The following is a 27,933-nucleotide window of genomic DNA, read 5'->3' as shown; positions in this document are numbered from 1 at the left end:
TGGCCTGTTCTTGATAAATACATTCTCAAATGTAACTGTGACACTAATTAGTGACATTTTTAAATAGAGGCTAAAGGAAATACCTTTTTATGCACCTATGCCAGTATGTTATAGACAATGTGGTATACCATATTACCATACTCGTCAGAGTAAAAGGGACGACAAACAAAAAACTAGGTTAAAAAAGATTTGCAATGAAGTAAGTCACAGAAATGTAGCAGAATTGAGCTTAATTCTCCTCTCTTATCAAAGCTAGTTTGCAGATTTTGGAGTCAAATATATATATGTCCATTACCACCACAATGGTGTTTTTCTATGGCTGACCGGTGGTGATGCTCTGATGATGCTGCTGATGTCATCAGCCTCTCCCAGCATCCCCGACTCCGCCATTTTCCCCTCTTTAGTCAGACGGCGCTGCCATCATCCTGTTTTTCCGCTCGTTCCTCTCCCTCCTCCTCCTCCTCTGGCCTCCCACTCGTCTCGCTGACGCACCGCCACGTTCAGCTCTCAGCCTACCCAGCACTGCTGCTGCTGAGGCTGAGCCTCTCTCCCCGGCAGCTTCTCCATGTATGGATGCGCGCAGGGAAGTGATGCTGTAGGCCAACCAAAGACGCAGAGAAAACACCGCCTGTCCGCGGGACCGAAGCAGGAATCGAACCTGACACTGTTTTGAATGGACAGAGGATTCAGTGGTTTCTGACTTGCTGAGGTAAGACCCGCTGGCTTGCTGTTGTTTTCGTCTTCTGGGTGTTTTTGCGCTTTGATGAGTTCAAGGCCTTTCTGTCAGAGACAGGATGAATGTGGGAGGTTTGACTTGTGGTAAAAAAAACAACAAGCAAACAAACAAACAAAGAATGTCTTTGGAGATCCATCACAGATGTAGCAGTTTGATTAGGTACAGTTAACAGCATAATTGATGGACAGCTGGGCTGTAAGCGCGTGCTGACCTGCTTTCTGACGCATTGTGGATGATGGTGTCTGCGCCCTGTGTGTTTACGCGGCCTGGCTTTGAGGTGCGGCGCGCAACGCGAGATGGAAGAGACGGCATTTACATTGACATCGATAAACCATTCACGCCAAACTCTTAAAGAATTGTTGTTCTTTTAATTTATAAATAAAGATAGTATGTATTTTTATATGTATATTTTTGAGCTTCTGACTGGATGATGCGCACATCTGCTTGAAGTAATAGAAAAACATCTTTACGTAGCATTTGATGGAATACAGATAGACGACATTTGTAAAAGATTACTATATATAGGTCCATTCTAAATGTTAGAATTGAACACGTGAGTTCTGCAGCTGCAATGTTTCATAATAAGGCCTTTCAAACGCAGCCCCTATGAATTTGCAGCCATTTTGCTCTGGAGTAAGCGGATGCTGGTGAATCTTCTGCCAAATAATGGTCCAGCAGCTTGGTCAGAATATTTTTGGAGCAGCGTGTTTTTGCCTGGGGGGATAGAAGACAGCCTATTGAGACTGAGTCATGTATCAGCATTAGTGATTTGTGGAGTAGTATGCACGCAGCCTAGCCAATAAAATAAAATAAAAGAATTTCTTATGGAAATATCACGTGAGAGTTCTTAGAATTCTCGTGGAAATTCTCGGCAGGTTTTCCAAAGCTGCTTTTATAAGATAGTATTAAAGTATTAAAACAATGTGTAAAAAAGCCACACACAAAAAAAAATATTAAGAAAAGAATGGAAAAAGTTCATCTAAGGTACACATTTTCTTAAATGGAATTAAAGATACTGAAAAAAAACAGAATTATCAAAAATACTTCACATGGCTAAGAACTAACGAGTAACTGACCAACCAACCAGTAATACAATGTAAATATTAAATTTGAGACAAATATAAAGAATTAACTAAAAGCAATTCCAAAACTAAACAAAACAGAAAAGGACAATGGCTAATTCTGAACAAATTTTAAAACACCGAATCACAAAATGTGCCAACATTAAGTATTTAAGCTTGATGTTAAAAAAACAACAATGTTAAATTTTTTGTTTGTTTAGAAATGGCAAAAATAGCTGAAAATATGGAGAATGTTTTGACTCTTAAAGACCCACTCTGATGAAGATGGTGTTTTTAATATTTAGGATAATATATATTTATTCGTAAAGAAAATTAGGATCAAAACTGCGTTTCTCAGTATACCGGTATTTCTTTATTCAAAACATTATGAATTAGGATGAGATGAAACAACGGCATTTGAAAAAGCTTGTAGTTAATATGTACAAACTACAATCGGCGGGCTACAAGCTCTCTGCTCCGCTCCATCATGATGCATTTACTTGCAGACAATAAATTCATGTAAGTCTTTGTTTTCCTTGTCCACGCTGACTTCTGACTCATAACTGTAGGATAGCTTTAACATGGCTCGCCATTTTTTTTTGCACCACTAATGTGAGGTTGGGGTTGTAGGGGGCTGTAAGATAGCAGGAGAAAGTGTAAACAAAGGCATGATGGGAAATGAGCACTGGCTTACAACCCACCAATGGTCCCGCCCACAACTCAGAGGCGAATTTCTAATGAACCATTGCTGTTCTGCAGAAACTGTACAAGAAAATGACCCAGGTCTTTAAATTTTGCCTAAAAACAGCCTAATTATAATTAAAAGAACACTGGGAACGCATTTAAAATAGATCAAAATAATTGGCGTGGGACTTTAAAGAGTAAAACTAGGGATGTAAAAGAGACACCTTTTAAAAAATCGATTGTGCAGCGGGAGTAACAGCAGTATTGGTTGGAACCACAGATACTAACAAGATAGTGTTGGTAAAATGGTATATAATCAATCGCAAAGTAAATAATTGGTTCCTGTTAAATTATGTCCTCTCTCCTCTCAACTTTCTACCTTTGTATGTACGTGTGATGCAAGCGTAAAGACGTCCAATCACAATCTTGCTACCACCATCGGGTCACTTGGCTAAAGGTGAACTACAGTGAGGGTTGTGTGTTGTGTGCACTAAACGTATAATAACCAGTTTTTCACTGAAAACAAAACCTGAATAAATTAAAAAGACACACTGTTTTTAATCATACATGCTTGAATCTGTTTTGTCAAGGACGTTTTGTTTTTGTTGCTTAAAAGAAAGTGAGACTTAGAAAAGAAGGAGTTTTTCTTTGAGAAGCCCTTATAGTTTTAACTGCCAAATTAACAGTATATATAGTATCCATTTAATAAAATTGAACTATATTATATCGCCACAAGGTTTGTTCAATCTTTTATGTATCGAATGCGTATCGAATTTCAGAATGTGAGAGGGAAAATTCACAACCCCAAGCAGAACATTTTTTGAATGCAAATGTTGGTATATTAAATTGATAAAGGACAAAAAACAAAGCCAGGAGTCCAAACATCCATGTCCCAAACACGCTGAACATTTTTACAACAGTATGGCATTTTCTTACTTTGTCCCATGATGTAGCTATAATTGACAAAAATGTCTTCAAGTTTATGTTAATGTCTCTGCTCCTGTAGGTTTCAGGTGTGCATCTGTAGCTACACGGATCCCAAGCTCATCTGCTAAAACAACCAGCTTCGGCATGGCGGGGGCTTCCGTGAAAGTGGCAGTGAGAGTCCGTCCCTTTAACTCGAGGGAAATTGGGAAGGAGAGCAAATGCATCATTCAGATGTCAGGCAACACAACAAGTGAGTATGACCTCAGATGATGCTTTTCACAAACATGAATGATGGCTTTTAGTTGTAAATGCATGTTCGCTAAATGGATCTAGTTACGAGTGGACCATTTTGGATTGTTTGTCATAGAAGAAAGCCTTTTCCTAATTACGTTTTTATTGATGTTTTTCTCTCAGTTCTATGAAAAAGCATCTTGCCCATGGTTTTTGTGACCCAAAAATGCTCAGAAAATAGTGCTTTGCTTTTTGTTCAGACTCTTCTGACCTGCATGAAGCAAAAATCAACATTGTATCTCACTATTTGTCTTGTTGGCAGCTTTGCCCTCCAGCTTTGTAATGGTGGAACGGTAGGCCTGCAGCATCCCAGCAGCCAGAGAATGAAACAAAAGCTTTAGTCAGGCCTGAAGCTGGTCACTGTGTGTAGGATGTAGCTACAGACACAGCTCTCTTATCTCATCACACGAGCTGCCAGATCCAAAAAGGTCTCATTGTTCTGCTCCAGTCTAAGCTTAGGGTCAGCTGATGATATTAGGGTGTATTTGTGCATGTTGGTTTTTAACAATCATTCTCTAGCTGCCTCACTGGTTTTGAATGGAAATGTTTTCGAAATAAAAGAGATTCCACTATACTTTTCAGAGTGCCAGAGCTCTTCTAGCCAAATATGTTGCTGAAACCATTTCTCAGATCACATTTACAGATGAAACCAAATGCACAGGTGCTGGTTTAAAACGGTATGTCTTCAAATAGACAGCTTGTGTCCATTAGGAGAAAGTCAACAAGAGACACATCCTAAACTCGAAATTGTTTCACAAAGTACTGCGGTAAAGCGATTAAATTGAACTGCTGGTTTATTAGGCCGATGCAGTTTATTTTTAAGTCAAATAAGAGAGGACGGCACAATAATTTAGAAGCTGAATGAGCGTTTTTATTTGGCAGCTTAGAGACTGTAATGGCATCTGTTGTGGCAGGTTGGTTTCCGTTATTGGCCTAAACAAAAGACTATTTTGAAGGATTTCCAGATATTTAAACTTTGATATCAGGTGGAACAGTTAGAAAAACCTGAAGTTTGAAGAAGTTTTAATGTTTATAAAGACAAATTATTGAAACATATCTGTACACAGTAGGAAATAATAAAGCCCATTTCCGAATCAGGATCATTCTGGACACACTGACACTTAACCAAAGAGCTTCAAATGAAATGTCATGGTCACTAACAGGAGAGTTGTTTGCATTTATTTGCACTGCTGCTCTTAAAATGTTTCTTTATGAAGGAAGACAGCATTTTAATTAACATTTTAACAATTTGTTATTATATTAAATTCTGAAAATAAGTGCTAAAAAATGGCAATTTCAGTGCAACCCTATTGGCACAGATGTTGTCCACATATATATCCATGAATTCCAAGCAGCAGAACTATGTGCACATTTGGGAAAGCTTTAAATAAATCAAGAAACAGTTTTATTTCTAAGGACCTAAACTTTTTTTTTAAATCACTCATTTCTGAAAATTCTTTAGACGTTTCCAGATTATTTCTGTGTTTCTCAGATTTTCACTTTGCAGTTTTCCCCATTCCCCTGATTCCCTTATGTTTCCGGTTTTGGTTTTGACTTTTGGACTGTTCTGCTTTGCTGTCGTTTATTATCTTCTCTCATGCGTAATGTTGACCTTGAATAAATGTTTGTGTGTGGGGACTGTGGCTGCTGGGGAGGGGCTCTCTTCTCCAGTATTGGAAGCTTCTACAGTGGAGGGAAGGTTCATTAAATCTGGACATGTTCTAGATTTAGATAAAGTTAAACCCTTATTATAACTGAAACACAAAAACTAGTCTAAACAATGAGCTTAGTGTTTGTTGTGTTAGGAATTAAAGAATAGAGCCAATAATGCAAAGTTTTGGGGAAAATATGTATACATTGGATTTATTCTGCTGGGAAACTGAATATTTTTTCACTAATCTATGATAAATGTTTTGATTAAATATTGTGGGCCTTGTGAGTAAAGATGCTTTTCATGCTTCTAACATTAACGTTTTGTTCTTTTAGCAATTCTGAACCCCAAACAACCCAAAGAAAACAAAAGTTTTAACTTTGACTTTTCCTACTGGTCTCACACCACGGTAAGTTTGATCACGCTTATTTTGCACGTCTGTTCAATAATAATGGATGTTTTTCTTATTTTGTATGGATCTCTGTCCCTGTTTTTCCAGCCAGAGGACCTCAACTATGCCTCACAGATGCAGGTCTACAAGGACATTGGAGAGGAGATGCTGCTCCATGCTTTTGAGGGCTACAACGTTTGCATATTTGCTTATGGGCAAACCGGAGCTGGCAAAAGCTACACAATGATGGGGCGACAGGAGAAGGACCAGGAGGGGATCATACCCCTGGTAATACAGAGCAGCTTTTCTATAGAAAAACCTTTTGTAAATACTTACACAAGGTCATTTGGAGATGCGTTTTTGTGCGATTCTTATTGAGCTTGATTTTCAATTATTTGACTGTATTATTGTTATTTCCTAGATGTGCGAGGATCTTTTCACAAAAATCAACGACAGCAATAATGACAACAACATGTCGTACTCTGTGGAGGTGAGCAACACCCCAAATTCTTGTTTTGTTTGTTTTATTGATTCTTTAGAAAGGTTAGGGCCACCAGAATTAAGAAATTAAAACATTATTTAATAATGATTTTTTCAAGTTGAAATATTTAGAAAAAGCCAACAGAAATATTAAAAAATATTTCTAACAAAAAAAAAAGATTTTGCCATTAATATTTAAAATGTGCGATAAAACTAAGAAAACATCTTTTTTTCCTCATTATTTTAACCCCGCTTTTACTTCATGTCACTTTAATAAGGTCATTTAAATATTGTAAAAGTTGAATAATTGTGTTCTTTTATTGTGTTGACAAAAGTAAATTGACACTTTTAGATTTTCCTTGGATGCCTGATTACTAATTAAAACACCTTCACGACTGCTTTTTTTTTGTTTTGTCTGTAGGTGAGCTACATGGAGATCTACTGTGAGCGTGTGCGTGACCTTCTCAACCCCAAAAACAAAGGCAACCTGCGAGTCAGAGAGCACCCCCTGCTGGGACCCTATGTTGAAGATCTGTCCAAGCTGGCCGTCACCTCCTATAACGACATTCAGGACCTGATGGACTCTGGAAACAAGGCCAGGTAACAAAATATATATATACATAAAAAAGGTGTCTGATGGATTTATGAAGGAAGACATGAACTTGTTCTGCTTGTTTCCATGCTTTCCAGGACTGTAGCTGCAACAAACATGAATGAGACCAGCAGCCGCTCTCATGCTGTCTTTAACATCATCTTCACACAGAAGAAATACGACATGGAGACAGACAACACCTCTGAGAAGGTTCTGCCACAAGGCCCAACTCCCTGTTGTTCTTGACAAAATGTGTTTGAAAATGTGTTAATGCTCGTCATACAAACTAAGTAACTGAAGTCAGTGACAGTTTTGGATTTAATGTTTTGGAAAATTCGGGATTGATGCAAATACGGTTTAAACGGCTTCGGTCCAATCTTAACCTAATTTAGTGTCTACTGGAAAGCAAAAACATTAGTGGAATTTTCATCATCAGAAAAAAAAAATCAAAGGTTAAGAATTAGTGAAATAAAATACGTATTTTATGTATTTTTGTATGTGCTTGCAGGTCAGTAAGATTAGCCTGGTGGACTTGGCAGGCAGTGAGAGGGCAGACTCAACCGGAGCTAAAGGAACCAGACTGAAGGTGAGAGTTAGTCCTGTGTAATTTTAGGATTTTAGAAAAGGAGAAATCATTTTATGTAAAGTAAAGGAGTACTTTAAAACAGAAAAAACAAACAACCATTTTTTTAATTCTGCAGGAAGGAGCAAACATCAATAAATCCCTGACCACTCTAGGGAAAGTCATTTCTGCTCTGGCTGAAGTTGTAAGTTCTTTATAATTCAGCACAACTGTCTGAAATTGGGGAATTATTTAACTTTATTTAAACAATAATCTAATAACAACAATGCTTCTGTTTCAACTTTAGGACTCTGCTCCAAATAAGGTAAGTTGTTTTATTTGTAGAATAAGCAGGCAAAATATTTTGAAAGATTTTTCTAAGCAAAAAATCTTTGTCCTTCAGAATAAGAAAAAGAAGAAGGTGGAGAGTTTTATTCCCTACAGAGATTCAGTTCTGACTTGGCTGCTAAGAGAGAATCTTGGTAAGTAGTTGCACAAAGAGGCGGTCAATTTTTTAGAATTGTACTCATTTTGCAAAGAACACATCGTCTCATGTTGTGTTTTTCAGGGGGGAACTCCCGTACAGCCATGGTGGCCGCCCTCAGCCCTGCAGACATTAACTATGACGAAACCCTCAGCACTCTCAGGTGAGCAAATATCATTAACTTCTATTCTGAAGGTTGTTAAATCTGACTTTTTCTCACCTGTAATTCACTAAAATAACCCAAAGGTTCATTTTAGACACGGAATAACTATTTTACTTTCGGTACTTGTGTATGAAAAGAAGCTTTTTGACCAAAAAATGTAAGCTGAGGTTTAAGACTTTGATGTCCATCCAGGTACGCTGATCGTGCCAAACAGATCCGCTGCAACGCTGTGATCAACGAGGATCCCAACAACCGCTTGGTGCGTGAGCTGAAAGAGGAAGTGGCTCGTCTTAAAGATCTGCTGTACGCGCAGGGCCTGGGAGACATCATAGAGAGTGAGTGTAAGACTTGGAACCTACTCCCACAAAATACTTTATATTATAAAGGGTTCAGACATGGGATAGATTCTAGAGAGTCAGTGGTGTCTTTTCTCTCTTCCCTTCTGTGCTATCAGCATTTCGCTGCACCGGTCCTGCCATCACTGGTTTGAAATGTGTGTTTAACTTTTGCAAGCGCTTTGCAACTAAAAGAAAGAAAAATATCCCACACAACACCAGAGAGCAAACCAATATTTTCAAGACTTTCTTGTAAATTCAATTTAAAGAAATACTGATTATGTTGGGCACAAAGGCTGTAAATAAAAATACTATTATTTGCTCTGATTTAGTTTCAATTCTTCTCAGCAACATGACAAAAATGGTGTCCTGGCTGTTTTCTTTTCATCATCATAAACATTTTGATCATTATTGTAAAGTCATCTGGACCTTTCTCCCATGTCCTCCATTGCAGGGACATGTAAAAAAGTTTGGGTCATTTTGTTTGTCCCATCAAAGGGAGAAGAAGGTGAAAAGATGATAGAAAGAATGTCATTTTTATTGAAAATGTTATTATTTTTGTCTCCTTTACTTGGATTTGTATTTGGAAATGTTTTTTTTTTCAAGCAATCAAAACAAAAATAGACTAAATAAGACAAACAACAGAAATATATTTCTGTTCAGGCATAAATCAAACTTAGAACAGTTAGTCATGAAATGATTGGAAATCACATAAAAAGAATAGCTGTTTATTTCTCCACAGACGTCTGTGGGATTTTGTCTTCTTGGAGCCGGTATTTACTTCCTATAGTCCAATTCTCATATACAGTCATTGCATTTGCTATACCGAAAAGAAGGAACTAAAGGACACCATTTTAGTCTTGTTGCTCTGTGTGGAGCTCTTGTAATTGGAAATATTTGTCGGGCGCTCGGAGGCTGGCGCTGCCAAACTGCCTAAATGGTTTATAGGCTTTAGTTTGTGCTTTACACACTCCACATCAGTTCTAAATGCATTTTTGAAATATCTACATGTTTGCTTTGACCTAAACATGCTTGCAAGCCTGTCAAGAGCGTTCATATTTAGCTGTGCTATGACTTTATTTTTGTCATTTTAACATTTTGTGCTGTTGTGTTGTAGTTGCTTTTCTCAGCGATGGCTTTAATAAGAGCTGCTTGGGTTCATTGTTTCAGCTTCTCTTCTTCTTTTTTTTTGTACTTCTCCCTGTTGGTACCCTGTTTCTTTTTTCCTTTTTAAATCCACGTCTCCTCTAAATCCTTGTTGTCTCTGTAAAAACCTGGTGTTTGCTCCTACCTTCTGTCCTTCTTTTGGTCATCCTCCTCCTCCACACCTCCTCTCTCTGGCAGACCTGTGCGATTACAAGAACTTTGTGAATAATCGCCAGGCTGTCAATCAAAGGGGTGATCTCTCCACAGTGACCAATGCAATGACAGGAATGAGCCCATCTCCCTCACTTTCGGCCCTGTCCAGCCGTGCTGCCTCCATCAGCAACCTCCACGATCGCATCTACAGCCCAGCCAGCGAGGAGACCATAGAAAGACTCAAGGTAGGGTTGAGGAATTTCCTCATAAAGATGTGGTCCAAAGACACAAGACTGATATGAACATCACAGTTAAAATCCTCAATGTGAGTATTGCTTCTTTCTGCATCAACAGGAAACAGAGAAAATTATTGCTGAGCTCAATGAGACATGGGAAGAGAAACTGCGTCGTACAGAGGCAATACGCATGGAAAGGTCGGTCCATATTTGCATGGCTTCAATATTTTGTTTTTTATTTAGCCCTCATCAACTCTGATTCATTCTTTTTCCTTATCCTTTTTCCTTTCTTTTATTTATTTATTGGTTAATTGACAGGGGCATTGGACATTAAAAACAAACCACAGCAAATGCAACAGGGTTAGCCAAAAGGCTATTTTTCACCTGTAAACCCTGGACAGATGCTACAGTTATCTACCTAAACAACAAAGAAAAATGAACAACAAAAATATAACTTATATATCAATGAAAATTCGAAGTACAATCATTCTAAAAGGGTAAAAACGAAGTGTAAAAAGCAATGAGCAATAGAATTATATAACATAATTAATGGGTAAAAACTTAATGCAAATATAAAAGAATTGTGGTAATTGACATCAATATTGCAAACTGACAAAAATACATTGTAAGCGAAATACAGTGTAGTAGATAGAAATTTTTTTAAGATTCTTTCCAAAAAAAGATAAATGTTTTTTTCTCTGCCATTTTTCTTGTTTGAGCTTAAATTTCTGTTTCTTTAAAAAAAATAACAATTTTGATTAAGGAGAGATTTTTTTTAATCTGCTGTAATGACATTTATTTGTTCTGTTTTTCATGGCAAAGATGTCATTCTAAATGATAATGCCATTTCTGAACCTGCAGTAATCATGACCACCAAATCAATGTTCCTTTTTTTTTCTGCTTTGTTATAAAGCATAATCTAAAATCCTAAATAGTGAGAAAAATCTGATAAAATGGACTTATGCTCAAATTTTAGCTTAAAAAAGGGAAATTCAGGGTGTTAATAAGCTAAACCAGGAGTGTGTCAAATGTTTAAAAACGTTTTTTAATAATTGCTTTTTGTTTTATTTGTCAAAAATATTTCTAAGTATGTTGAATGATGCAATATTTCCCCCAAAATAGTCAAAAGTATTTGCTGAAGGCCAGAGCACAATCTTGTAAGCCACTTTTTTTTCTGTTAAATTGTGTAGCTTACCAACAACAACAAAAGAAGACAATAGTTAAATAGATTGCTTGAGTTTTTTTTCCCTCTGTTTGTAAAATAATCACCTCCTCCTGTAGAGAGGCCCTGCTGGCTGAGATGGGTGTTGCCATGAGAGAGGATGGAGGCACTGTGGGAGTCTTTTCCCCCAAAAAGGTAAAATGTGTTTCCAAGTTCTGTATCCCAGAGAAAACATGTATGTACGGAGGATGTGTCATATTGTAAACAAATTTAAAACTAACTGGACTAATATTTTGTCTGCAGACTCCTCATTTGGTCAATCTGAACGAGGACCCATTGATGTCAGAGTGTCTGCTCTATTACATCAAAGATGGCATCACCAAGTAAAGCTTTAACATTTCTATGGCTTCAAGCTGCTTAACTGTTTATAAAACGTGTAATGATTGAGGTGATATTTTTCAGAGTTGGTCGTGAAAATGCAAAAACACGTCAAGACATCGTTCTTAGTGGTCACTTTATTAGGGATGAACACTGTACATTCAGTAGCACCACCGGTCCTCAGGGGGAAGGTAAAAACTAAACGTCACTGTGTTTGGGAAAAAAAAAAAAAAAATTAAAAGTTATCCTCAACAAGGTGACCGATCATTTATCTTCTTCTGGATCAGGATGTGTCATTCTTGAGCCGTGTGAAGGAGCAGAAACATACGTCAATGGAAAGCGAGTCACATCCCCCACAGTTCTACGATCTGGTGAGCAAATATCAAGTCTGTTCTATCAACAGAACTCCAAAAGAGTAAAAACTTGTTCTAAATGTAAATTCCTAAATTAATTACTCTTGAAACTATTTCTTTTGTTATGATTAAATCAAAATGTTGTTGTTTTCTTGTGTGTTTTAGGGAACCGTATCATCATGGGGAAGAGCCACGTGTTCCGCTTTAATGACCCAGAGCAGGCCCGTTTGGAGCGCGAGAGGACGCCGTGTGCAGAGACACCGGTGGAGCCTGTCGACTGGGCTTTTGCTCAGAGGGAGCTGCTGGAGAAGCAAGGCATTGACATGAAGCAGGAGATGGAGCAGAGGTTGGTGTGGGGAACTACATCTCTTCAATCCTGTTTTTAAATATGTATATATATGAGTTTTAAACTTTAACATTTTTCTCAAAATTGAGACAATTTACATTTTCCAGACTTCAGGAGCTCGAAGATCAATACCGGAAAGAAAGAGAAGAAGCCAGTAATTTGCTGGAGCAGCAGAGGCTGGTGAGTGGAAGCTCCATTTAGAAGTCATTTACAGTAAGTTGCTGCTGATCACCAACTCCATATTTTCTTTCAGGACTATGAGAGTAAGCTAGAAGCCCTTCAGAAACAGGTGGACTCGCGTTACCTGGAGTCACCAGAGGAGGAGGAGGAGCCTGAGGAAGAAGGTAAAGTAGTCTCTAAAAGATCCAAACTGTTTGCAAGTAGTTGAAAAGCATTTTTCATTGTGTTTTTAAAAAATTTTTTTGCATTATTTCACTCACTTCCAGTGCCGTGGACGAAGCATGAGACGGAGCTGGCGCTTTGGGCTTTCAGAAAGTGGCGTTTCTACCAGTTCACTTCCCTCAGAGACCTGCTCTGGGGCAATGCCATCTTCCTCAAGGAGGCCAATGCTATTAGTGTGGAGTTGAAGAAGAAGGTTTGTGTTTATTGTTTTGTGATGAAACGCACTGATTTGCAAGGAGTTTAAGAAACAAACTTAAGATACAGCCTGAACATTCTGCATGCTCCAAAGCCTTTTAACCTGAAGTGATCCATTTTCTTACATTAAAGTCATTGTTTTTATGGTTTCACATCTCAACAGGTGCAGTTCCAGTTTGTCTTGCTGACAGACACTCTCTACTCTCCACTGCCGCCGGACCTGCTTCCTCCTAGCGTGGCCAAAGAGCGGGAGAGACGACCTTTTCCTCAGACAATCGTGGCTGTGGAAGTCCAGGATCAGAAGAATGGAGCCACACATTACTGGACTCTGGAAAAACTCAGGTATTACAACTTTTTTATCATTAAAATGCACAAATTTACTGGGGGGTTACTCCAGGCCAACAGTCCCGCCCAGAACTCAGAACTACTGCCACTCTACAGAAACTATGTCCTAGAAAACAAAACCGTTTTTTTTAGCTTTGGCTAAAATTGGGATAAACATAATTAAAAGAGCACTGGAAACACTTTTACAATAGCTCAAAAGATGATTGGAGTCGGTCTTCAATGTCAATTCGTGTGAAAATAATCAGATATCAGGAGCATTGATACCAAAATCACCTTTGCAATAAAAAACAAACTTTTTGCTTCAATCTCTAAGACTTTACAAGCTGATGTTTCCTTTTAATGGCCCTCCTTGCAGGCAGAGGCTAGACCTGATGAGAGAGATGTATGACCGCGCTGCAGAGCTGCCCAGCAGCGCTGTGGAAGAGTGTGATCCCGCCATGACAGGAGGTGATCCCTTCTATGACCGCTTCCCGTGGTTCCGTCTAGTTGGAAGGTCAGCATCTCAGCAAAGTCTTTCATTTTCATTTTATTTCCCTCAGAAAAATTAAAGGCAGTGTCATTCCTCTCCTCAGAGCTTTTGTGTATCTGAGTAACCTGCTGTACCCAGTTCCCCTGGTGCACCGCGTGGCTATTGTCAGTGAGAAAGGAGAGGTGAAAGGATTCCTCAGGGTGGCTGTTCAGGCTATTTCTGGTACAAACAAAACTGGACTTTCTTTTTATTTGAGCTGCTAAACAAGATTTTTTTTGTCAATTTCCTTCTGTTATTTAGAAAAGTGGTGAGTAGGCTCATTAAAGTAGTCTTTTTGTCTTTCTTTAGCTGACGAAGAGGCTCCTGATTATGGCTCCGGAGTGAGACAGTCGGGCACTGCCAAAATCTCCTTTGAGGACAAACAGTTTGAGAAAGTTCGTATCTGGAATCATTTGGATGAAAAGATGATAGAAATGTTTTTCCATCAAAAACAAGCAAACCTAATGAGCTTGTTTCAGTTCCAGAGTGAGTCGGGTCCTGGAGGCTTGTCGCACTCCAACACGTCCCAAGAAGAGCTAAGGTTTGTGGAAGGAGAAGGACAAAATTCTGAGATAGGAATCTCTGCAGATGAAGTCAACAACAACACCTGTGTAGGTGAGAAGGAGGTCTGTGCAGGAACTGCACACTTTTGCTTTTGGTTATTTTCTTTTCTTTTTTTCATGTGAAAAGTTTGGTTTAAATCAGGGATCTTGACTTAAAACCAGTTTACTCCACTTTCACTATCATCTGTGGTGATGTGGTAGAAGAAAAGTGTGTTCCTCTGTTTTCACCCTTTGAGAGATGAAAACAAACTTTAATGTGGAAATAAAAAAAAGTGTAAAACAGCTGTGTGCATCTGTCTGTGCCACACAGCCACCCACGAAGCACCTCCAAGCCCGGTGAAGACCTTGGGTCTGGACTTTCCTCTGGAGTTGTCTCCTGAGAAAGCCTTGTCCCACCTGAAGATAGGAAGCACTTTCACCTTCAGGGTCACTGTCTTACAAGCGTCCAGCATCTCAGCGGAATATGCTGATATCTTCTGCCAGTTCAAGTGAGATTCAAGCTTAAAGCTGTGTTATGTTGCTAGTCTTATTTGAATGTCCTTCATTTGTTAGACAAAAAATGATTTTTGTTTATTCTGTCAAGTCATTCACATGATTTAAAAACCAAAACTCTTGTAGTTTAATTCCAAAATTGCCAAAGTTTGAACAATACATTTTCTAAACACCTGAATTTACACTTTTTTAGTTTCATCCACCGCCATGACGAAGCTTTCTCCACTGAGCCTCTGAAGAACACTGGCAGAGGACCTCCTCTTGGGTTCTATCATGTACAAAATGTATGTAATAACCTAGAAATTGTGGCCATATGAATATTGTCTGTGGAATACAAAATGATAATGACAAAAAACAGTTTAATTTTAGTTTTTTATTTCCTTCACTTTCTTAGATAACAGTGGAGGTGACCAAATCCTTCATGGAGTATATAAAGACTCAGCCCATTGTTTTTGAGGTGTTTGGACACTATCAGAAGCAGCCTTTCCCTCCGCTCTGCAAAGATTTGATCAGGTTAGGGACAGGTTTGATCTATTTTTTTAGGTCAAAATATGACGTTGTGTTTCCCATAGAAAATGTTTTGGTAAATTTGTTTCAGCCCCCTGAGACCATCGAGAAGGCAGTTTCCACGAGTGATGCCTTTGTCCAAACCAGGTGAGAAGCAATGATTAGTTACTTTGGGAAAATATCTATTTTGTCATGGGATTTTTGCTCAGGATAATCCCATCCTTCTCTCCGCTGGTTTCATACTTATGGAAAGTTGCCCCTAATTTTAACACAAATGAAAATGAATTATGTACATACTATAAAAAGATTTATAAGTAACCCAGGATCAATTTGCCAGAAGTCTTGTATCTCATTCTTGTTTTTTTTCATTTCAGTGTTTTCAGTGATGTTTGTCTCTGTTGTTTCATTTCTCTGCTAGCATTAACCTTCTGTTGTCATTTTTTTGTTCTCTTTCCAGTGCCAGCCACCAAACTAAACACGATGACTCGCTCTACAGCGGGACCTTGTCACGCCAAATATGATCTCATGGTTTTCTTTGAGATCTGCGAGCTGGAAGCTAACGGAGAGTGAGTCCTGTCCACAGCTACTTAAACACTTTATAAACAAGAAGCTCATATCAATTGCAGACAATACTCAATGTAAATTTAACCGTTTTTTTTTTCTCCAGCTACATCCCAGCGGTTGTTGATCACAGGGGCGGGATGCCGTGTCATGGGACTTTCCTTCTACACCAGGTTTTGTAATATTTCCACAGTTTCATTTAGTTGTATTTATAATCCTATGAGAATTGGCAGTGCTGAACTAAACTCTGCTGATCCTCCACAGGGCATTCAGAGGAGGATCCGAGTCACTATTGCTCATGAAACAGGAAATGATATTGAGTGGAAGGAGGTGAAGGAGCTTGTCATCGGTGAGTTGCACATGTTAGAAAATGTTTGCATTTCAAGAAGAATGTGAAATATTAAAAATTATGTAGTATAAATGTCCACATTTTACTTTAATTTATAAAAAAACAGGACGCATTCGAAACACTCCGGAGGCTGACGAGACCATCATAGATCCCAACATCCTCTCCCTCAACATCCTGTCTTCTGGATACTTCTGGCCCAAACATGATGACAAGTAGGGATATATATTGTTTTTTCTATTCTCTATTTATGCCTCAATGCTTTCAAAAAGCTTAACTTAGCTTTTCAACATCTAGATTTAATATTTTTTTCTAATCAATCTTTTGACATCAAAATGTTTTTCAACTCTCACAAATCTGATGTTTTTTTTTAGGTTTTAAAGTAGCTGCCTAACTAAAATAAAACCTAATTTGCTTCTTTTTATGCTTTGTTAACCGCAGTGTGTCCTTGGGAGTTGATCATAGGTACAAAGATCTTTTATTTTGTTTCTTTTTTTTTGTGATAACAACACATCTTCATTTTTTTTTTCGTTTTTTGAAACAAATTCATCTTTTTTTTATTTTTTCTTTAGAACCTTCTATCGATTTGAGTCAGCATGGGACAGCTCCATGCACAACTCTCTGCTTCTGAACAGAGTCACTCCATATGGAGAGAAGATCTACATCACCCTCTCTGCTTATCTGGAGGTACGCATTTACACTGGGAAAGTAAAACGGGAACCCCTACCCGACATTTTCTACTTCAGTGGCTGCTTTCTAAATGTGATTTGTGTTGCTGATAGATGGAGAACTGCACTCAGCCGACTGTAATCACCAAAGATTTCTGCGTGGTGTTTTACTCCCGTGATGCCAAGCTGCCAGCTTCGCGCTCCATCAGAAACCTTTTCAGCACTGGCTGTCTTCGCCCCTCAGAGAGGTACACATCAGCCTGAGGCATAGTCTGAAGTGTTTTCTGCTCACAAGCATGTTAGATGTAGATAGATAGATAGTTAGATAGATAGATAGATAGATAGATAGATAGATAGATAGATAGATAGATAGATAGATAGATAGATAGATAGATAGATAAATAGATTGATAGACTTTAATGATCCAGAAGGAAATTTCAAAACACAATCATTCCTAAAACCAATAAAAACACAATAAATAGATAAAAAGATAAAATGATTAAAAGATAGGATTAAAAAGATTCATAGTTTGAAATGGGGGATAAGAACCAAAAGAATCAGTTTGTGTAGCTTTGACTCCTGCCCACCCGGCTCACCGTTGCGCGTTTCTCTCTGGTCCATCAGGCACTGTACAGCACTTCTAACATTTTGTCCTTCTTCCTGGCAGTAACCGTGTCACTGGAGTTTATGAAGTCACTCTTTGCTATGTAGCCGACAATGGAAGTCCAGGTAATTCCAGAATAAGTAGAAAAAAACAAATAGAAGCTGGATTAGTAAATGTACTAAAAGCATGAACTGTTTTACACTTCTTTATCAGGAATGCAGCGTCGTCGCAGGCGTGTGCTGGACACCTCGGTGGCTTATGTGCGAGGAGAGGAGAACCTGGCGGGATGGAGGCCTCGCAGTGACAGCCTCATCCTCGACCACCAGTGGGAGCTGGAGAAACTCAGCCTACTGCAGGAGGTCAGTGCTGAGGAGGCGAGACCAGAGCTGTAATAGTAAAAATTAGCAACAAATTTAAAAATGTGTCATTCATCTTAGTTTGGATGGCTATTCAAGGGTAGAATTACGATTTATTTAAACCAAAACCACACAAAATTTTAGGGATTTTGATAAAATATCCTATTTGTAGAGCATACATGTATTATAGCTCACATAATTTCTGAATTTATATCCGGAGGGTTTCAAAATTTGACAGAAAGAATTCCCAGTACCATGACAGAGATTTCCTCAAATAAAGAACGCTTTTTCCCTTTTTATTTTATGAAATATTGTTTATCAATAAATAAAAAATCTATTTAAGTCCATCATTATTCATCTCGCAACATTCTAAACAAATACCACAACGCAAAGATAAAACAGCAAAATGAGATTCTGTGTCAGCTGCTGTGTATCATTTAAATCACCTCCTCCTGTGAAAGCTGCTTTCCTGTTTGAAGGTGGAAAAGACCAGGCACTACCTGCTGCTGAGGGAGAAGCTGGAGGCAACTCTGCAGGCGGGACAGGATGCACTTTATAGGAGCAACGATTTCAACGACTTTGCAAAGGGGCCCGCTGTCTGTCACAGCCCGAGCAGCAGCCCGGTCCGTGAAAGCCCCAACGAGAGGCAGAGAGAGCTGGCTGCTAAGGTGACTGCTTCCACCCAAACTCAACTTTAGTTCATTTCTGGTTTTGTTTTGTGTATATCTGGGGAAAAAACAACATTTTTTTCCCTCTCTTGGTTTCAGTGTCTGCGTTTGCTGATGCACACCTTCAACAGAGAGTACAGCCAGGTGAGCAGCAGTGCCAGTGAGAGCAAGGTGAGCCCCAGCCTAGGCCCTCTTACCCAGCCAACAATTATAACAAGCATCATGTTTACAGCTTTACCATAACTAGACATTAAAACCCTGTATTACTCTGACTCGTTCAGCTTTCTGCAGACATTCTGCAGACCCTTGATTAGTTTTAATAATTTAAAAAACGTTTTTCTTTACTTAATGCTCTTAGAACCACCCTGCTAAGCTAAGTTTAATACTTTCACTTGCATTTAATAGCTTTTTGAGGCAGTTGAATAAAATCTGGTATCACCTCTGTCTGTTCCTTCATCTCTCACAGTCCCTGCAGTTCAGAAAAAGTGAGGCCTCCCCTAACATAATGACACTTAAATGCAAACAGGCGAGGGGCTCTTAGATATATTTATGTTTTTCCATCATGTGGTGGTTCTACACAAATATCTGAAAGGCGAAAAATTGTTAATTAAGCTGTTTTCTGAATGCATGTTTGTGTTGTCTGTGCTTAATTGTTTGCTGGTATGTGTTGTCTCTGTCTGTATTTGTCACCGTGTGTGTGTCTGGATGTTTACGGGTTTGTTTTAGCTCTCTGAGATGTCGGCATCGCTCATGAGAGAGTCATCCTCGTCTGGACTGAGCACGCTCACTCCCTCCTCCACCTGCCCTTCATTGATTGATGGACATTATGACATGAGGTGGGGAAAACGTTTTTTTAAGCAACTGCTCCAACACAAGACATTTTCTTTAGAAATGTTTGGCTTTTGAATTTCTATTTTTGCTAAGATGTCCTAAAATGTTTGTGCAGACTGACTGAACTTAACTCAGGAGCCTCCACTCCAGACTTGGACCCCTTCAGCCCAGTGGACAGGAAGAAAGCTCTCAGAGGATGCACCTTTGTTCCCGACATCCAGGAGATCCGTGTTAGGTCAGATGTTCCCCCAAAACCTTTTTTTTTTTTTGGAACTATAACATCTAAATATTTACACCATCAACTGTGAGTCAGTTTAAAAAAATAAAAAGTCTTTTTCCCATTAAAACAGGGACAATGTAAGGTTCAATTCACAGTTTCCTATATCTTCAATAAGCAATTATTTATATTTCAAAGACGTAAATAAAAGATTTTTTCAATCTTTTTAATGTAAAAAAAAAGTAAAAGCATTTTTTTTAATTATATGCAGTCCCATCGTGTCAAAGAAAGGCTATCTGCATTTCCTGGAGCCACACACCAGCGGCTGGGTGAGGCGTTACGTCGTGGTGCGCCGGCCTTACGTGTACCTTTACCGCAGCGAACGAGACAGCGTTGAGAGAGCTGTTATCAACCTATCTTCTGCTAAGGTGGAATACAGCGAAGACAAGCAGACACTTTTACGGGTAAAGATCAGTTCTATCGGGAAGCAAAAGGAAACCTCTGTTCCTGCATGAGTCTTCATAACCTCTGTGTGATTCATGTCTCAGACTCCCAACACGTTCGCCGTGTGCACAGAGCATCGTGGGATTCTGCTGCAGGCGTCTAATGACAAGGAGATGCATGACTGGCTGTACGCTTTTAACCCTCTCTTAGCCGGCACCATCAGGTAGGTGGCGAGCAAACTGCCCCGAAGTTTAAAGTTAAACACAGACGTACGTTCCTAAAAAGACGTTCAAAATAAAGTCACATTAAAAAAAAGGTTTCTCAGTTGAAGCATGGATGCCAACTGTTTTTTCCCCCCAATTTTTTTTCAATTTCCGTTATTTCTTTATTTTTGAATAACACAAAAGTGCAGATATAATATAGAAAATTAAGCTTTAAACTTTGGGAAGGGAAGTTGGACTCATGTCAAGCTCTTCAAATGCCCCTATTGGAGCAATAGTGTGAAGCCAGAGGAGTAGGAAATTAATTCGGATTTGGCCCAACTATTGTTTGAGATGTTTAATTTTTTTGCTGCAGTAATTTCATAACCACAGTGTTGTATTTTGTTCTCACAGCAGGTAATTAAACTGTATAATCCTCTTAGGTGGATTTTAATCTCTCTTGATTACAAAATCTATTGGATACTTGTGGGAATTGATGAGTGTTCCCGTGTTTATTCTGGGGGTTACATTCCATAAAGAACTTGCTATAGGGCTGTGAAACTCCTCACTACACATTTTATACAATTTTCTGAGACAGACTTGAATATTTTCACACTTTTCTCTCTTTTTCAAACTCAAAGTTAAAACTTGAGGACAAACCGCCATTAAGAAACAAATTCAGTTTTATTGAATGAAAACCAAAATCTGCTTGCAATGGAAGATTTGTGTACCTCAGGCAAGCTAAACGCAATCTGTACAGGAGACACAGCAGGGAGGAGATTGATTGACAAGGTCTACAGCCAATCAGGAGGCCACAGTACAGACCAAAAGTTTGGACACATCTTATTCAAAGAGTTTTCTTTATTTTCATGACTATGAAAATTGTAGATTCACACTGAAGGCATCAAAACTATGAATTAACACATGTGAAATTATATACATAACAGAAAAGTGTGAAACAACTGAAAATATGTCATATTGTAGGTTCTTCAAAGCAGCCCCCTTTTGCTTTGATTACTGCTTTGCACACTCTCAGCATTCTCTTGATGAGCTTCAAGAGGTAGTCACCTGAAATGTGTTTCACTTCACAGGTGTGCCCTGTCAGGTTTAATAAGTGTGATTTCTTGCCTTATAAATGGGGTTGGGACCATCAGTTGTGTTGTGCAGAAGGGATACACAGCTGATAGGCCTACTGAATAGACTGTTAGAATTTGTATTATGGCAAGAAAAAAAACAGCTAAGCACAGAAAAACGAGTGGCGATCATAACTTTAAGAAATGAAGGTCAGTCAGTCCGAAAAATTGGGAAAACTTTGAAACGTTCCCAAGTGCAGTCAAAAAACTATCAAGCGCATCACAGAAATGGGCTCACATGCAGACCGCCCGCAGGAAAGGAAGACCAAGAGTCAACTCTGCTGCGGAGGATAAATTCATCCGAGTCACCAGCCTCAGAAACCGCAGGTTAACAGCAGCTCAGATTAGAGAGCAGGTCAATGGCACACAGAGTTCTAGCATCAGACACATCTCTACAACAACTGTTAAAAGGAGACTGTGTGAATCAGGCCTTCATGGTAGAATATCTGCTAGGAAACCACTGTTAAAGAAAGGCAACAAGCAGAAGAGACTTGTTTGGGCTAAAGAACACAAGGAATGGACATTAGACCAGTGGAAATCTGTGCTTTGGTCTGATGAGTCCAAATTGGAGATTTTTGGTTCCAACCACCGTGTCTTTGTGCGACGCAGAAAAGGTGAACGGATGGACTCTACATGCGTGGTTCCCACCGTGAAGCATGGAGGAGGAGGTATGATGCTGTGGGGGTGCTTTGCTGGTGACACTGTTGGGGATTTATTCCAAATTGAAGGCATACTGAACCAGCATGGCTACCACAGGATCTTGCAGCGACATGTTATTCCATCCGGTTTGCGTTTAGTTGGACCATCATTTATTTTTCAACAGGACAATGACCCCAAACACACCTCCAAGCAGTGTAAGGGCTATTTGACCAAGAAGGAGAGTGATGGGGTGCTGAGCCAGATGACTTGAACCCAATCGAGATGGTATGAGGTGAGCTGGACCGCTGAGTGAAAGTAAAAGGGCCAACAAGTGCTAAACATCTCTGGGAACTCCTTTGAGACTGTGGGAAGACCATTTTAGGTGACTACCTCTTGAAGCTCATCAATAGAATGACAAGAGTGTGCAAAGCAGTAATCAAAGCAAAAGGGGGCTGCTTTGAAGAACCTACAGTATGACATATTTTCAGTTGTTTCACACTTTTGTGTCATGGATATAATTCCACGTGTTAATTCATAGTTTTGATGTGAATCTACAATTTTCATAGTCATGAAAATAAAGAAAACTCTTTGAATGAGAAGGTGTGTGTATATATATATATAGAGAGTGAGATTGCAAAAGGTGAACATATAGCAAACACTCAATGTACAAAAACTAAAGAATTTTAATGAACCAGATCTTCAGTTTTCCATTTTTTAACTCAAAATAGTATGATAAAAACACATCGATGAAATAACACATCAAATGATGTGCTTCATTTTCCAATAATATGCTTTTTTGTTAAAATTTTTAAACGAAAACACAATCAGATAGTAAATTACCTGTAAATTACAGCTTTTCTTTGAAGGCACCTCTCAGTTTGACAAACGTGTGATATCTTCTCAGGTCAAAGCTCTCCAGGAGAAAGTCAGTCCAGTCGGTCCCAGCTGCTCAGAGGATGTGAGAGGTGAACCAGACTGGTTGGAAATAAAGAAAAAAAAAACTACCAATACAATCTAAAAGCTTGGCTCAGCATCTTGCTTTGATGAACAAAAACAATATAACAGACTTATCCTTCTCTGTAGTGACTGCCCCTGTCTCAAAAATCACTCAGTCAAACACCAGTCTCTTGTCTCATTTTTGCAGTCCTCTACTTCAGCCTTGCATGGTGTGTCCCTCCTCTGTCTTTGAGATGAGTTCATAAGAAAACTAACTATCCAAACCTGGTAATTATTTTAGTCGTGCAGTGCTTTTCCACTAGTTCAGGTTCATTATTTTGGACTTGAAGGATTCTTTGAGGCTTTAAGTTGCCTGTTAAAGTTCATAGTAAGTAATTATTTTATCTCAGATAATAATAATTAAAAAAAAGCAGTAAAAATGTCTTAACACAAACCATTAATGCAGCTGGAGAAGAGAAACACAGTAAACAGGATGTTTCTTTGAATTGGGTGCTGGCTTGAAAGCTTCACTTATATCTGCTATCATTAGATATCACATTACCTCAGTCGGGATCGGCTCGATGCTCTACAGCATGGAGTGTTCTACTCCAAAGGTTGCTCTTCATTTGAAAAATATAGTAGCATGAAAAGATGTTTGCTTAGACAGAAGAATAAACTTTTGTTCTTTTGTCATTTTTTTCTTAACTCTTGTTTCCTGAAGAATACGGTTTTTGGCTCAGAAAAGAGAAAGTAATTCACTTTAAGGAGAGACCTGGAATGTTTAGCGTTGCTTTTGCTTCTTTTCTTATTCATTGTTATGATTAAAAAAAATCTTTTGCAGATTATTTGCACTGTTGTTGAGAGTTGTGTTGTATTGCACTTTATTGTTTTCATTGAACACTTGTGATGTTTTCTCTGTTTTTTTTAACCAAAGCACAGATTTATAATTAATATAGTTGTTGAAATCATATTTCAATTATGTTTATTCAGATTCATGTTTATGGCAGTTTGGGTAACTCATACTGTTTTATGATAGTCAGTGTGAAAGCTGTTTTGATGTTGGAGTGAAAAGGGGATTATTTGCATTCAGCAAACAAGAGGATACCTAAAGCCTGACTTTTGCAAAACTGAGCAAATTCACTTGTAAAATTCAGAAAATTATTCAAAAGCCTGTTTGAGAAATACGTGTCTTGTAAAAAGTTTTTGTCAATTTTTGGAGGAATAGCTTTGTGGTTTTAAACTCTTCTCTTTAACCTATTCCTATCTAAGTTCTTCTTGCTATCATTACACATATGATGCATTATGATTTTTGCGAATCTACAATAATATTCTTGCATCCTCATCATTAACAAGCGACATGAGAGAGAAACCAATCAAAAATCAATCAATTTTTGCCCTTTCCCTTCAGTAGATAGACATAGATATTGACATTACAGTTCCATTTTCTCATTTTACCTCTTAAGATAAAACATCAACATGCATGGGTGTCACATTTTGGGTTCTATTACCCCAGTAGTTAATTCTGCTTTACTGGGGCCCAATGACAACAGGTTAGCTCAAATGTTAACTCGGGTTTTAAGAGGTTTAAAGAGACCAATTTAATACTAAACCAATCAAGTGCACCTAAACTGATCTGTGAGATTTTATATACCATGCTGTTGTACTTTTTTTAAAATCTTCAACAAGCACTTATTCTGTGGGTTTGAAGGCCGCAGATTTGTTTGAATTAATAAATAACCTCTATGTTGTTGTAGCCTAACAGAAAGGGCAGCGTTGTAAATGACTCTGGACCTGTTAAGAGTGGTTGCTTTAAGTAGACATAAGTGTTTTCCATGCACCAGATAGTGCCTCCCTACTATCACCTTTTTTTCTCTTTCATTAACACCAAATTTTAGTTCAAACCTCAAAATGAATCTGTTTTTGTTGTTTGAGTCCATATTCTACAGTAAATATTGTCAGCATTCTTCTATTGTATGATATAGTCTATAACAGTACAGTTGCCTTTTAAAGCACCTCTTAGCTTTTGTGCTGTAGCTGCTAGATGTTTGACAGCCTGGTGTGTTCAAACCCTGTAAAGGATGATTAGCTTTGCTGATGTTTAACTTTCATGTCCACATTTGTTTCCTGTTGCTTTCATCTGTCTGCTTTGTAACTAGGTGGGCCCATAATTGTTGGAAATCATGGCCTAAGCAGAATATCAAATCATGGAGGAATTTTAGGAAAATACTGAAAATTGTAGCAGATCAGGTGGATATTATTAAACACATCCCAAAGGGAAATAATGTCAAAGGGATGGTCGGACAGCCAATCTGCCTTTTTTTGTGTTTTTTTTGCAAATACGACTTATGGTCAGTAAACAGAAAGGTTAATCAACTGTGTGTCACAGGCCAGCCAACCTGTTGAGCAATGCAGTGTTTAATCTGTCTGAACGCAAATAACATCCTCCTGTATAGTCAAAGGTTTCTAAGAAATTGCAGCCAATCAGTTGTTATTCCTCCAAATACAAAAGACTGCTCAATGTTTGCTGGTTCACAAGCATTTTCAATGTAATTGTATGCACTTACGCACAAAATATGTTTATTTTTTATCCTGATGTTATGACATTTTTGAAGCATATGTGTAAGAAATGTTTTTTTTTTTCTTGTGTGGTCAATGCATCATCACCACATCAATATCCTTCAGTTTCAGATAGCTAAGAAATGCCTCCCAATTCTAATTTGAAAGGTGTCAGAAGACAAAACCACTTTGTGAGACAGTTTTAGCGTGTTGGCCATCACTTGCAGAAAAGGTGCATCAGTCGACTGTTTTCTAATTGGCTTGTTCCTAACTGTCATAGCTGTGGATTGAAGCATGCAGATCCACTTCTACTGAACCCTGTTCCTCTCTCCTGCCTTATCGCCTGCTAATGACAGCTTTCCATTCTTACAATACTTCTTGTAAATTATTTCCATTTAACATCCTCGTAATGAGTAACTGGAAACCTTCCTCTCAGCTCTGTCTTGTATATAAATGGAGATTTGTGTGGTGGGTCTCATCCCACAGATATTAACCCCCTTTTTGTCCCAGACAGTATACAATAATGAGTAAGAACAACTGTCCTGCTGTTTTGTCGAGTGTCCGCAGAGTGCTGACAAGATTCCCTTTTGCACATCTCTGCTCAGTGCTGGTGACTTCTTCATTTCAGATGATCCCACGTCTGTACTCCTGCTCCGAGCTGCTTAGCAGAAGATGACAGGTCTAAATCCAGTGACAGTCTTAAGCTCAGTGCTCATGTCTATCTTCTAGGTGTTCAGGATTTTTTTTTTATGTCTGTGGACACATAACAAAAATTGTTGAGGAAAAATATGGAAATGAATAAATGAGTGTTGGATCCTACTCAACATCTAAATGTGGTTTGTCTGTTTCTTGTGTACCGGTATATGCCGCCGCAGAATAACCTCCGCTGCATCAGAGATACTTGCTTTGCATAAGTTATGCTGTCATAACATATTTAAATGTGTTGTTAATCAAAGATTATATTCTGTGAAAATAAAGTTACATTTAAAAAACTACAGAAAATGAACATTTGAAGTCAAAATTAAAGTTTATGGGGACATAAAATCTGTAAATGCGGTATTTAACTAAAAAGCAAATTTACAATTTTTTCCAGACTTATAAAGACTTGGATAAACTAAAATACTTTAAGGTTTCATGTAAGAACCTAAGAACGTTAATGGAAATCTGCTTTCTGCAAAAGAAAAACACTGACTCACAAAGTACAACCAAAACTAAGTACAAAACCTCAAAAGTAGTGATGGATGACTGCACGGTGGGGCCGTGGCATGGCAAGAGGGCCCTGGTTTGAATCCCAGCTGGGATGTTTCTGTTTCTATGCTCTTCTCATGTATGCATGTGTGTTCTCCAGCTTGCTCCCACAGTGCAAAAACATGCTTTATAGATTAAATGGTTTCTCTAAATTGTCCCTAGGTGTGTGGTTGTGTGGCCCTGCAACAGATATAGCGGCCTGTTAAGGCTTTGCCCAACAGTAGCTAGGTTGGCTCCAGCAGCGCTGTGACAAAAAAAGTGATTCAGTAGGTTCTCAAGATGGATGGACGGATGGACAAATGAAAGCATAACCAAGCCAGTCATACTGTACACCTCAGAAAGGACAGCAAAAGAGATATTTTAAACCATTTAGCAATAGCTTCCCAAGTTATTTTCCAATAACATTTCTGATAATATTTAGTAAATAAGGTCATAAACAAAAGCAACTCATTGTCAAAGATTCCTAAATTCTGTGAATGCAGAAAAAAACCCCACTTATTTGTGAATAACTACGATTAACATCAAGTCGTACCTAAGTGATAAACCTGAATTTGCTTTTCATTAAATTGGCTGAAAAAAGTTAGAGTTCGGATTTCCTAAAGTGGGACTTGAATCTATAGCTTTACATCAGGTTTATGTTTGACTGCTGTTTTGTTATAATTTGCTATCATCATAGTATAATTTGACCTATAAGTAAAACAAAATACTCTGGATGAATATTTTATGTCATGCATGAATATTTTTAAGCCCAACTACTCTGAAGAAAAATCGAAGAGGCACGATCACATGCCAATCAGTATTTGGTGAAATATGGCATTATTACCAAAACAAGGATATGAATAGAAGATGAAAGCCTCTAATTCTGACTGAAAAAGCTTTAAAAAGTGCTTTAAAAAACATCATTTTACCTAAACTTGGTTTCAAATATGGATTCAATTAACCAGATTTTTCAATATTTTTAACTAAATCAGGAATACAATATTTTAGTCATCTGTATATGTTTGTCTTCTGTTTTTGTGACCCATAAGACTGAAGAAATAGCACAAGTTGTTTTGGCTGAGTAGCAAAGATTTCTGTATAACACAACATGTGGTGCAACATGAGCCCAGCAGTTCAGCATTTTTGTTCCCTAAACAACCTTGTTAATGGGTAATGGTCTTTCTGTGTTTGTTGCATAACATTTTGTACTTTTGCTCCAGGTGAACACCAGCGTGCATGAACACATGCAGCAGCAGCCTGTGGGAGACAGTGTTTCTGCAGTGCTCTATTATTGATTGTGTACTCGTCATGTTCCCCAGCACAGCAGCGCCAAACTAATGCCTAATCAAAAGAGCGTGGAGTGCCGAGCTCTTCACAAAGGCAGTGGACTGAGTCAGGGGTCGC

General features: G+C 38.4%; 1 protein-coding gene across 12 annotated transcripts; it reads left to right on the top strand.

Moving 5' to 3' along the window:
- Positions 1–367: 367 nt before the first annotated feature.
- Positions 368–26,134, top strand: LOC101156771 (kinesin-like protein KIF1A). Of its 12 annotated transcripts, XM_020711079.1 has the most exons (49): positions 368–709; positions 3,488–3,658; positions 5,686–5,759; positions 5,850–6,029; positions 6,163–6,231; positions 6,643–6,821; positions 6,912–7,023; positions 7,322–7,399; positions 7,515–7,580; positions 7,683–7,700; positions 7,779–7,857; positions 7,944–8,022; positions 8,215–8,357; positions 8,477–8,515; positions 9,771–9,901; positions 10,011–10,090; positions 11,174–11,249; positions 11,358–11,437; positions 11,517–11,623; positions 11,720–11,803; positions 11,951–12,131; positions 12,221–12,311; positions 12,385–12,475; positions 12,578–12,726; positions 12,892–13,070; positions 13,429–13,566; positions 13,646–13,764; positions 13,891–13,976; positions 14,061–14,196; positions 14,455–14,632; positions 14,830–14,920; positions 15,031–15,149; positions 15,235–15,290; positions 15,601–15,709; positions 15,811–15,877; positions 15,969–16,053; positions 16,160–16,265; positions 16,492–16,515; positions 16,623–16,737; positions 16,833–16,966; positions 17,386–17,447; positions 17,536–17,681; positions 18,158–18,346; positions 18,446–18,517; positions 19,073–19,182; positions 19,293–19,412; positions 19,666–19,858; positions 19,943–20,061; positions 22,715–26,134. In XM_020711079.1, the coding sequence occupies exons 2-49, from the start codon at positions 3,553–3,555 to the stop codon at positions 22,770–22,772; spliced, it is 5,103 nt and encodes a 1,700-aa protein (XP_020566738.1). In that variant the 5' UTR covers positions 368–709; positions 3,488–3,552; the 3' UTR covers positions 22,773–26,134. The 12 variants fall into 12 exon arrangements, with proteins under 12 accessions (XP_020566738.1, XP_020566734.1, XP_011485143.1 ...); XM_020711075.1 differs by lacking the exon at positions 8,477–8,515 and having other exon boundaries at positions 3,495–3,658; positions 9,702–9,901; XM_011486841.3 differs by lacking the exon at positions 8,477–8,515 and having other exon boundaries at positions 12,239–12,311.
- Positions 26,135–27,933: the final 1,799 nt, after the last annotated feature.

This window comes from Oryzias latipes, chromosome 17 (genome assembly GCF_002234675.1).
Source record: "Oryzias latipes chromosome 17, ASM223467v1".
In the NCBI taxonomy this organism is placed as follows: Eukaryota; Metazoa; Chordata; class Actinopteri; order Beloniformes; family Adrianichthyidae; genus Oryzias; species Oryzias latipes.
This window is presented reverse-complemented; position numbering and strand designations above follow the sequence as displayed.

Bases quoted from the DNA above. Each gene is read 5' to 3' on its own strand.
- LOC101156771 (XM_020711075.1), top strand. From the start codon at position 3,553: ATGGCGGGGGCTTCCGTGAAAGTGGCAGTGAGAGTCCGTCCCTTTAAC. The intron at 9,902-10,010 runs GTAGGGTTGAGG...CTGCATCAACAG, and splicing joins AGACCATAGAAAGACTCAAG to GAAACAGAGAAAATTATTGC. The intron at 13,765-13,890 runs GTACAAACAAAA...GTCTTTCTTTAG, and splicing joins GGCTGTTCAGGCTATTTCTG to CTGACGAAGAGGCTCCTGAT.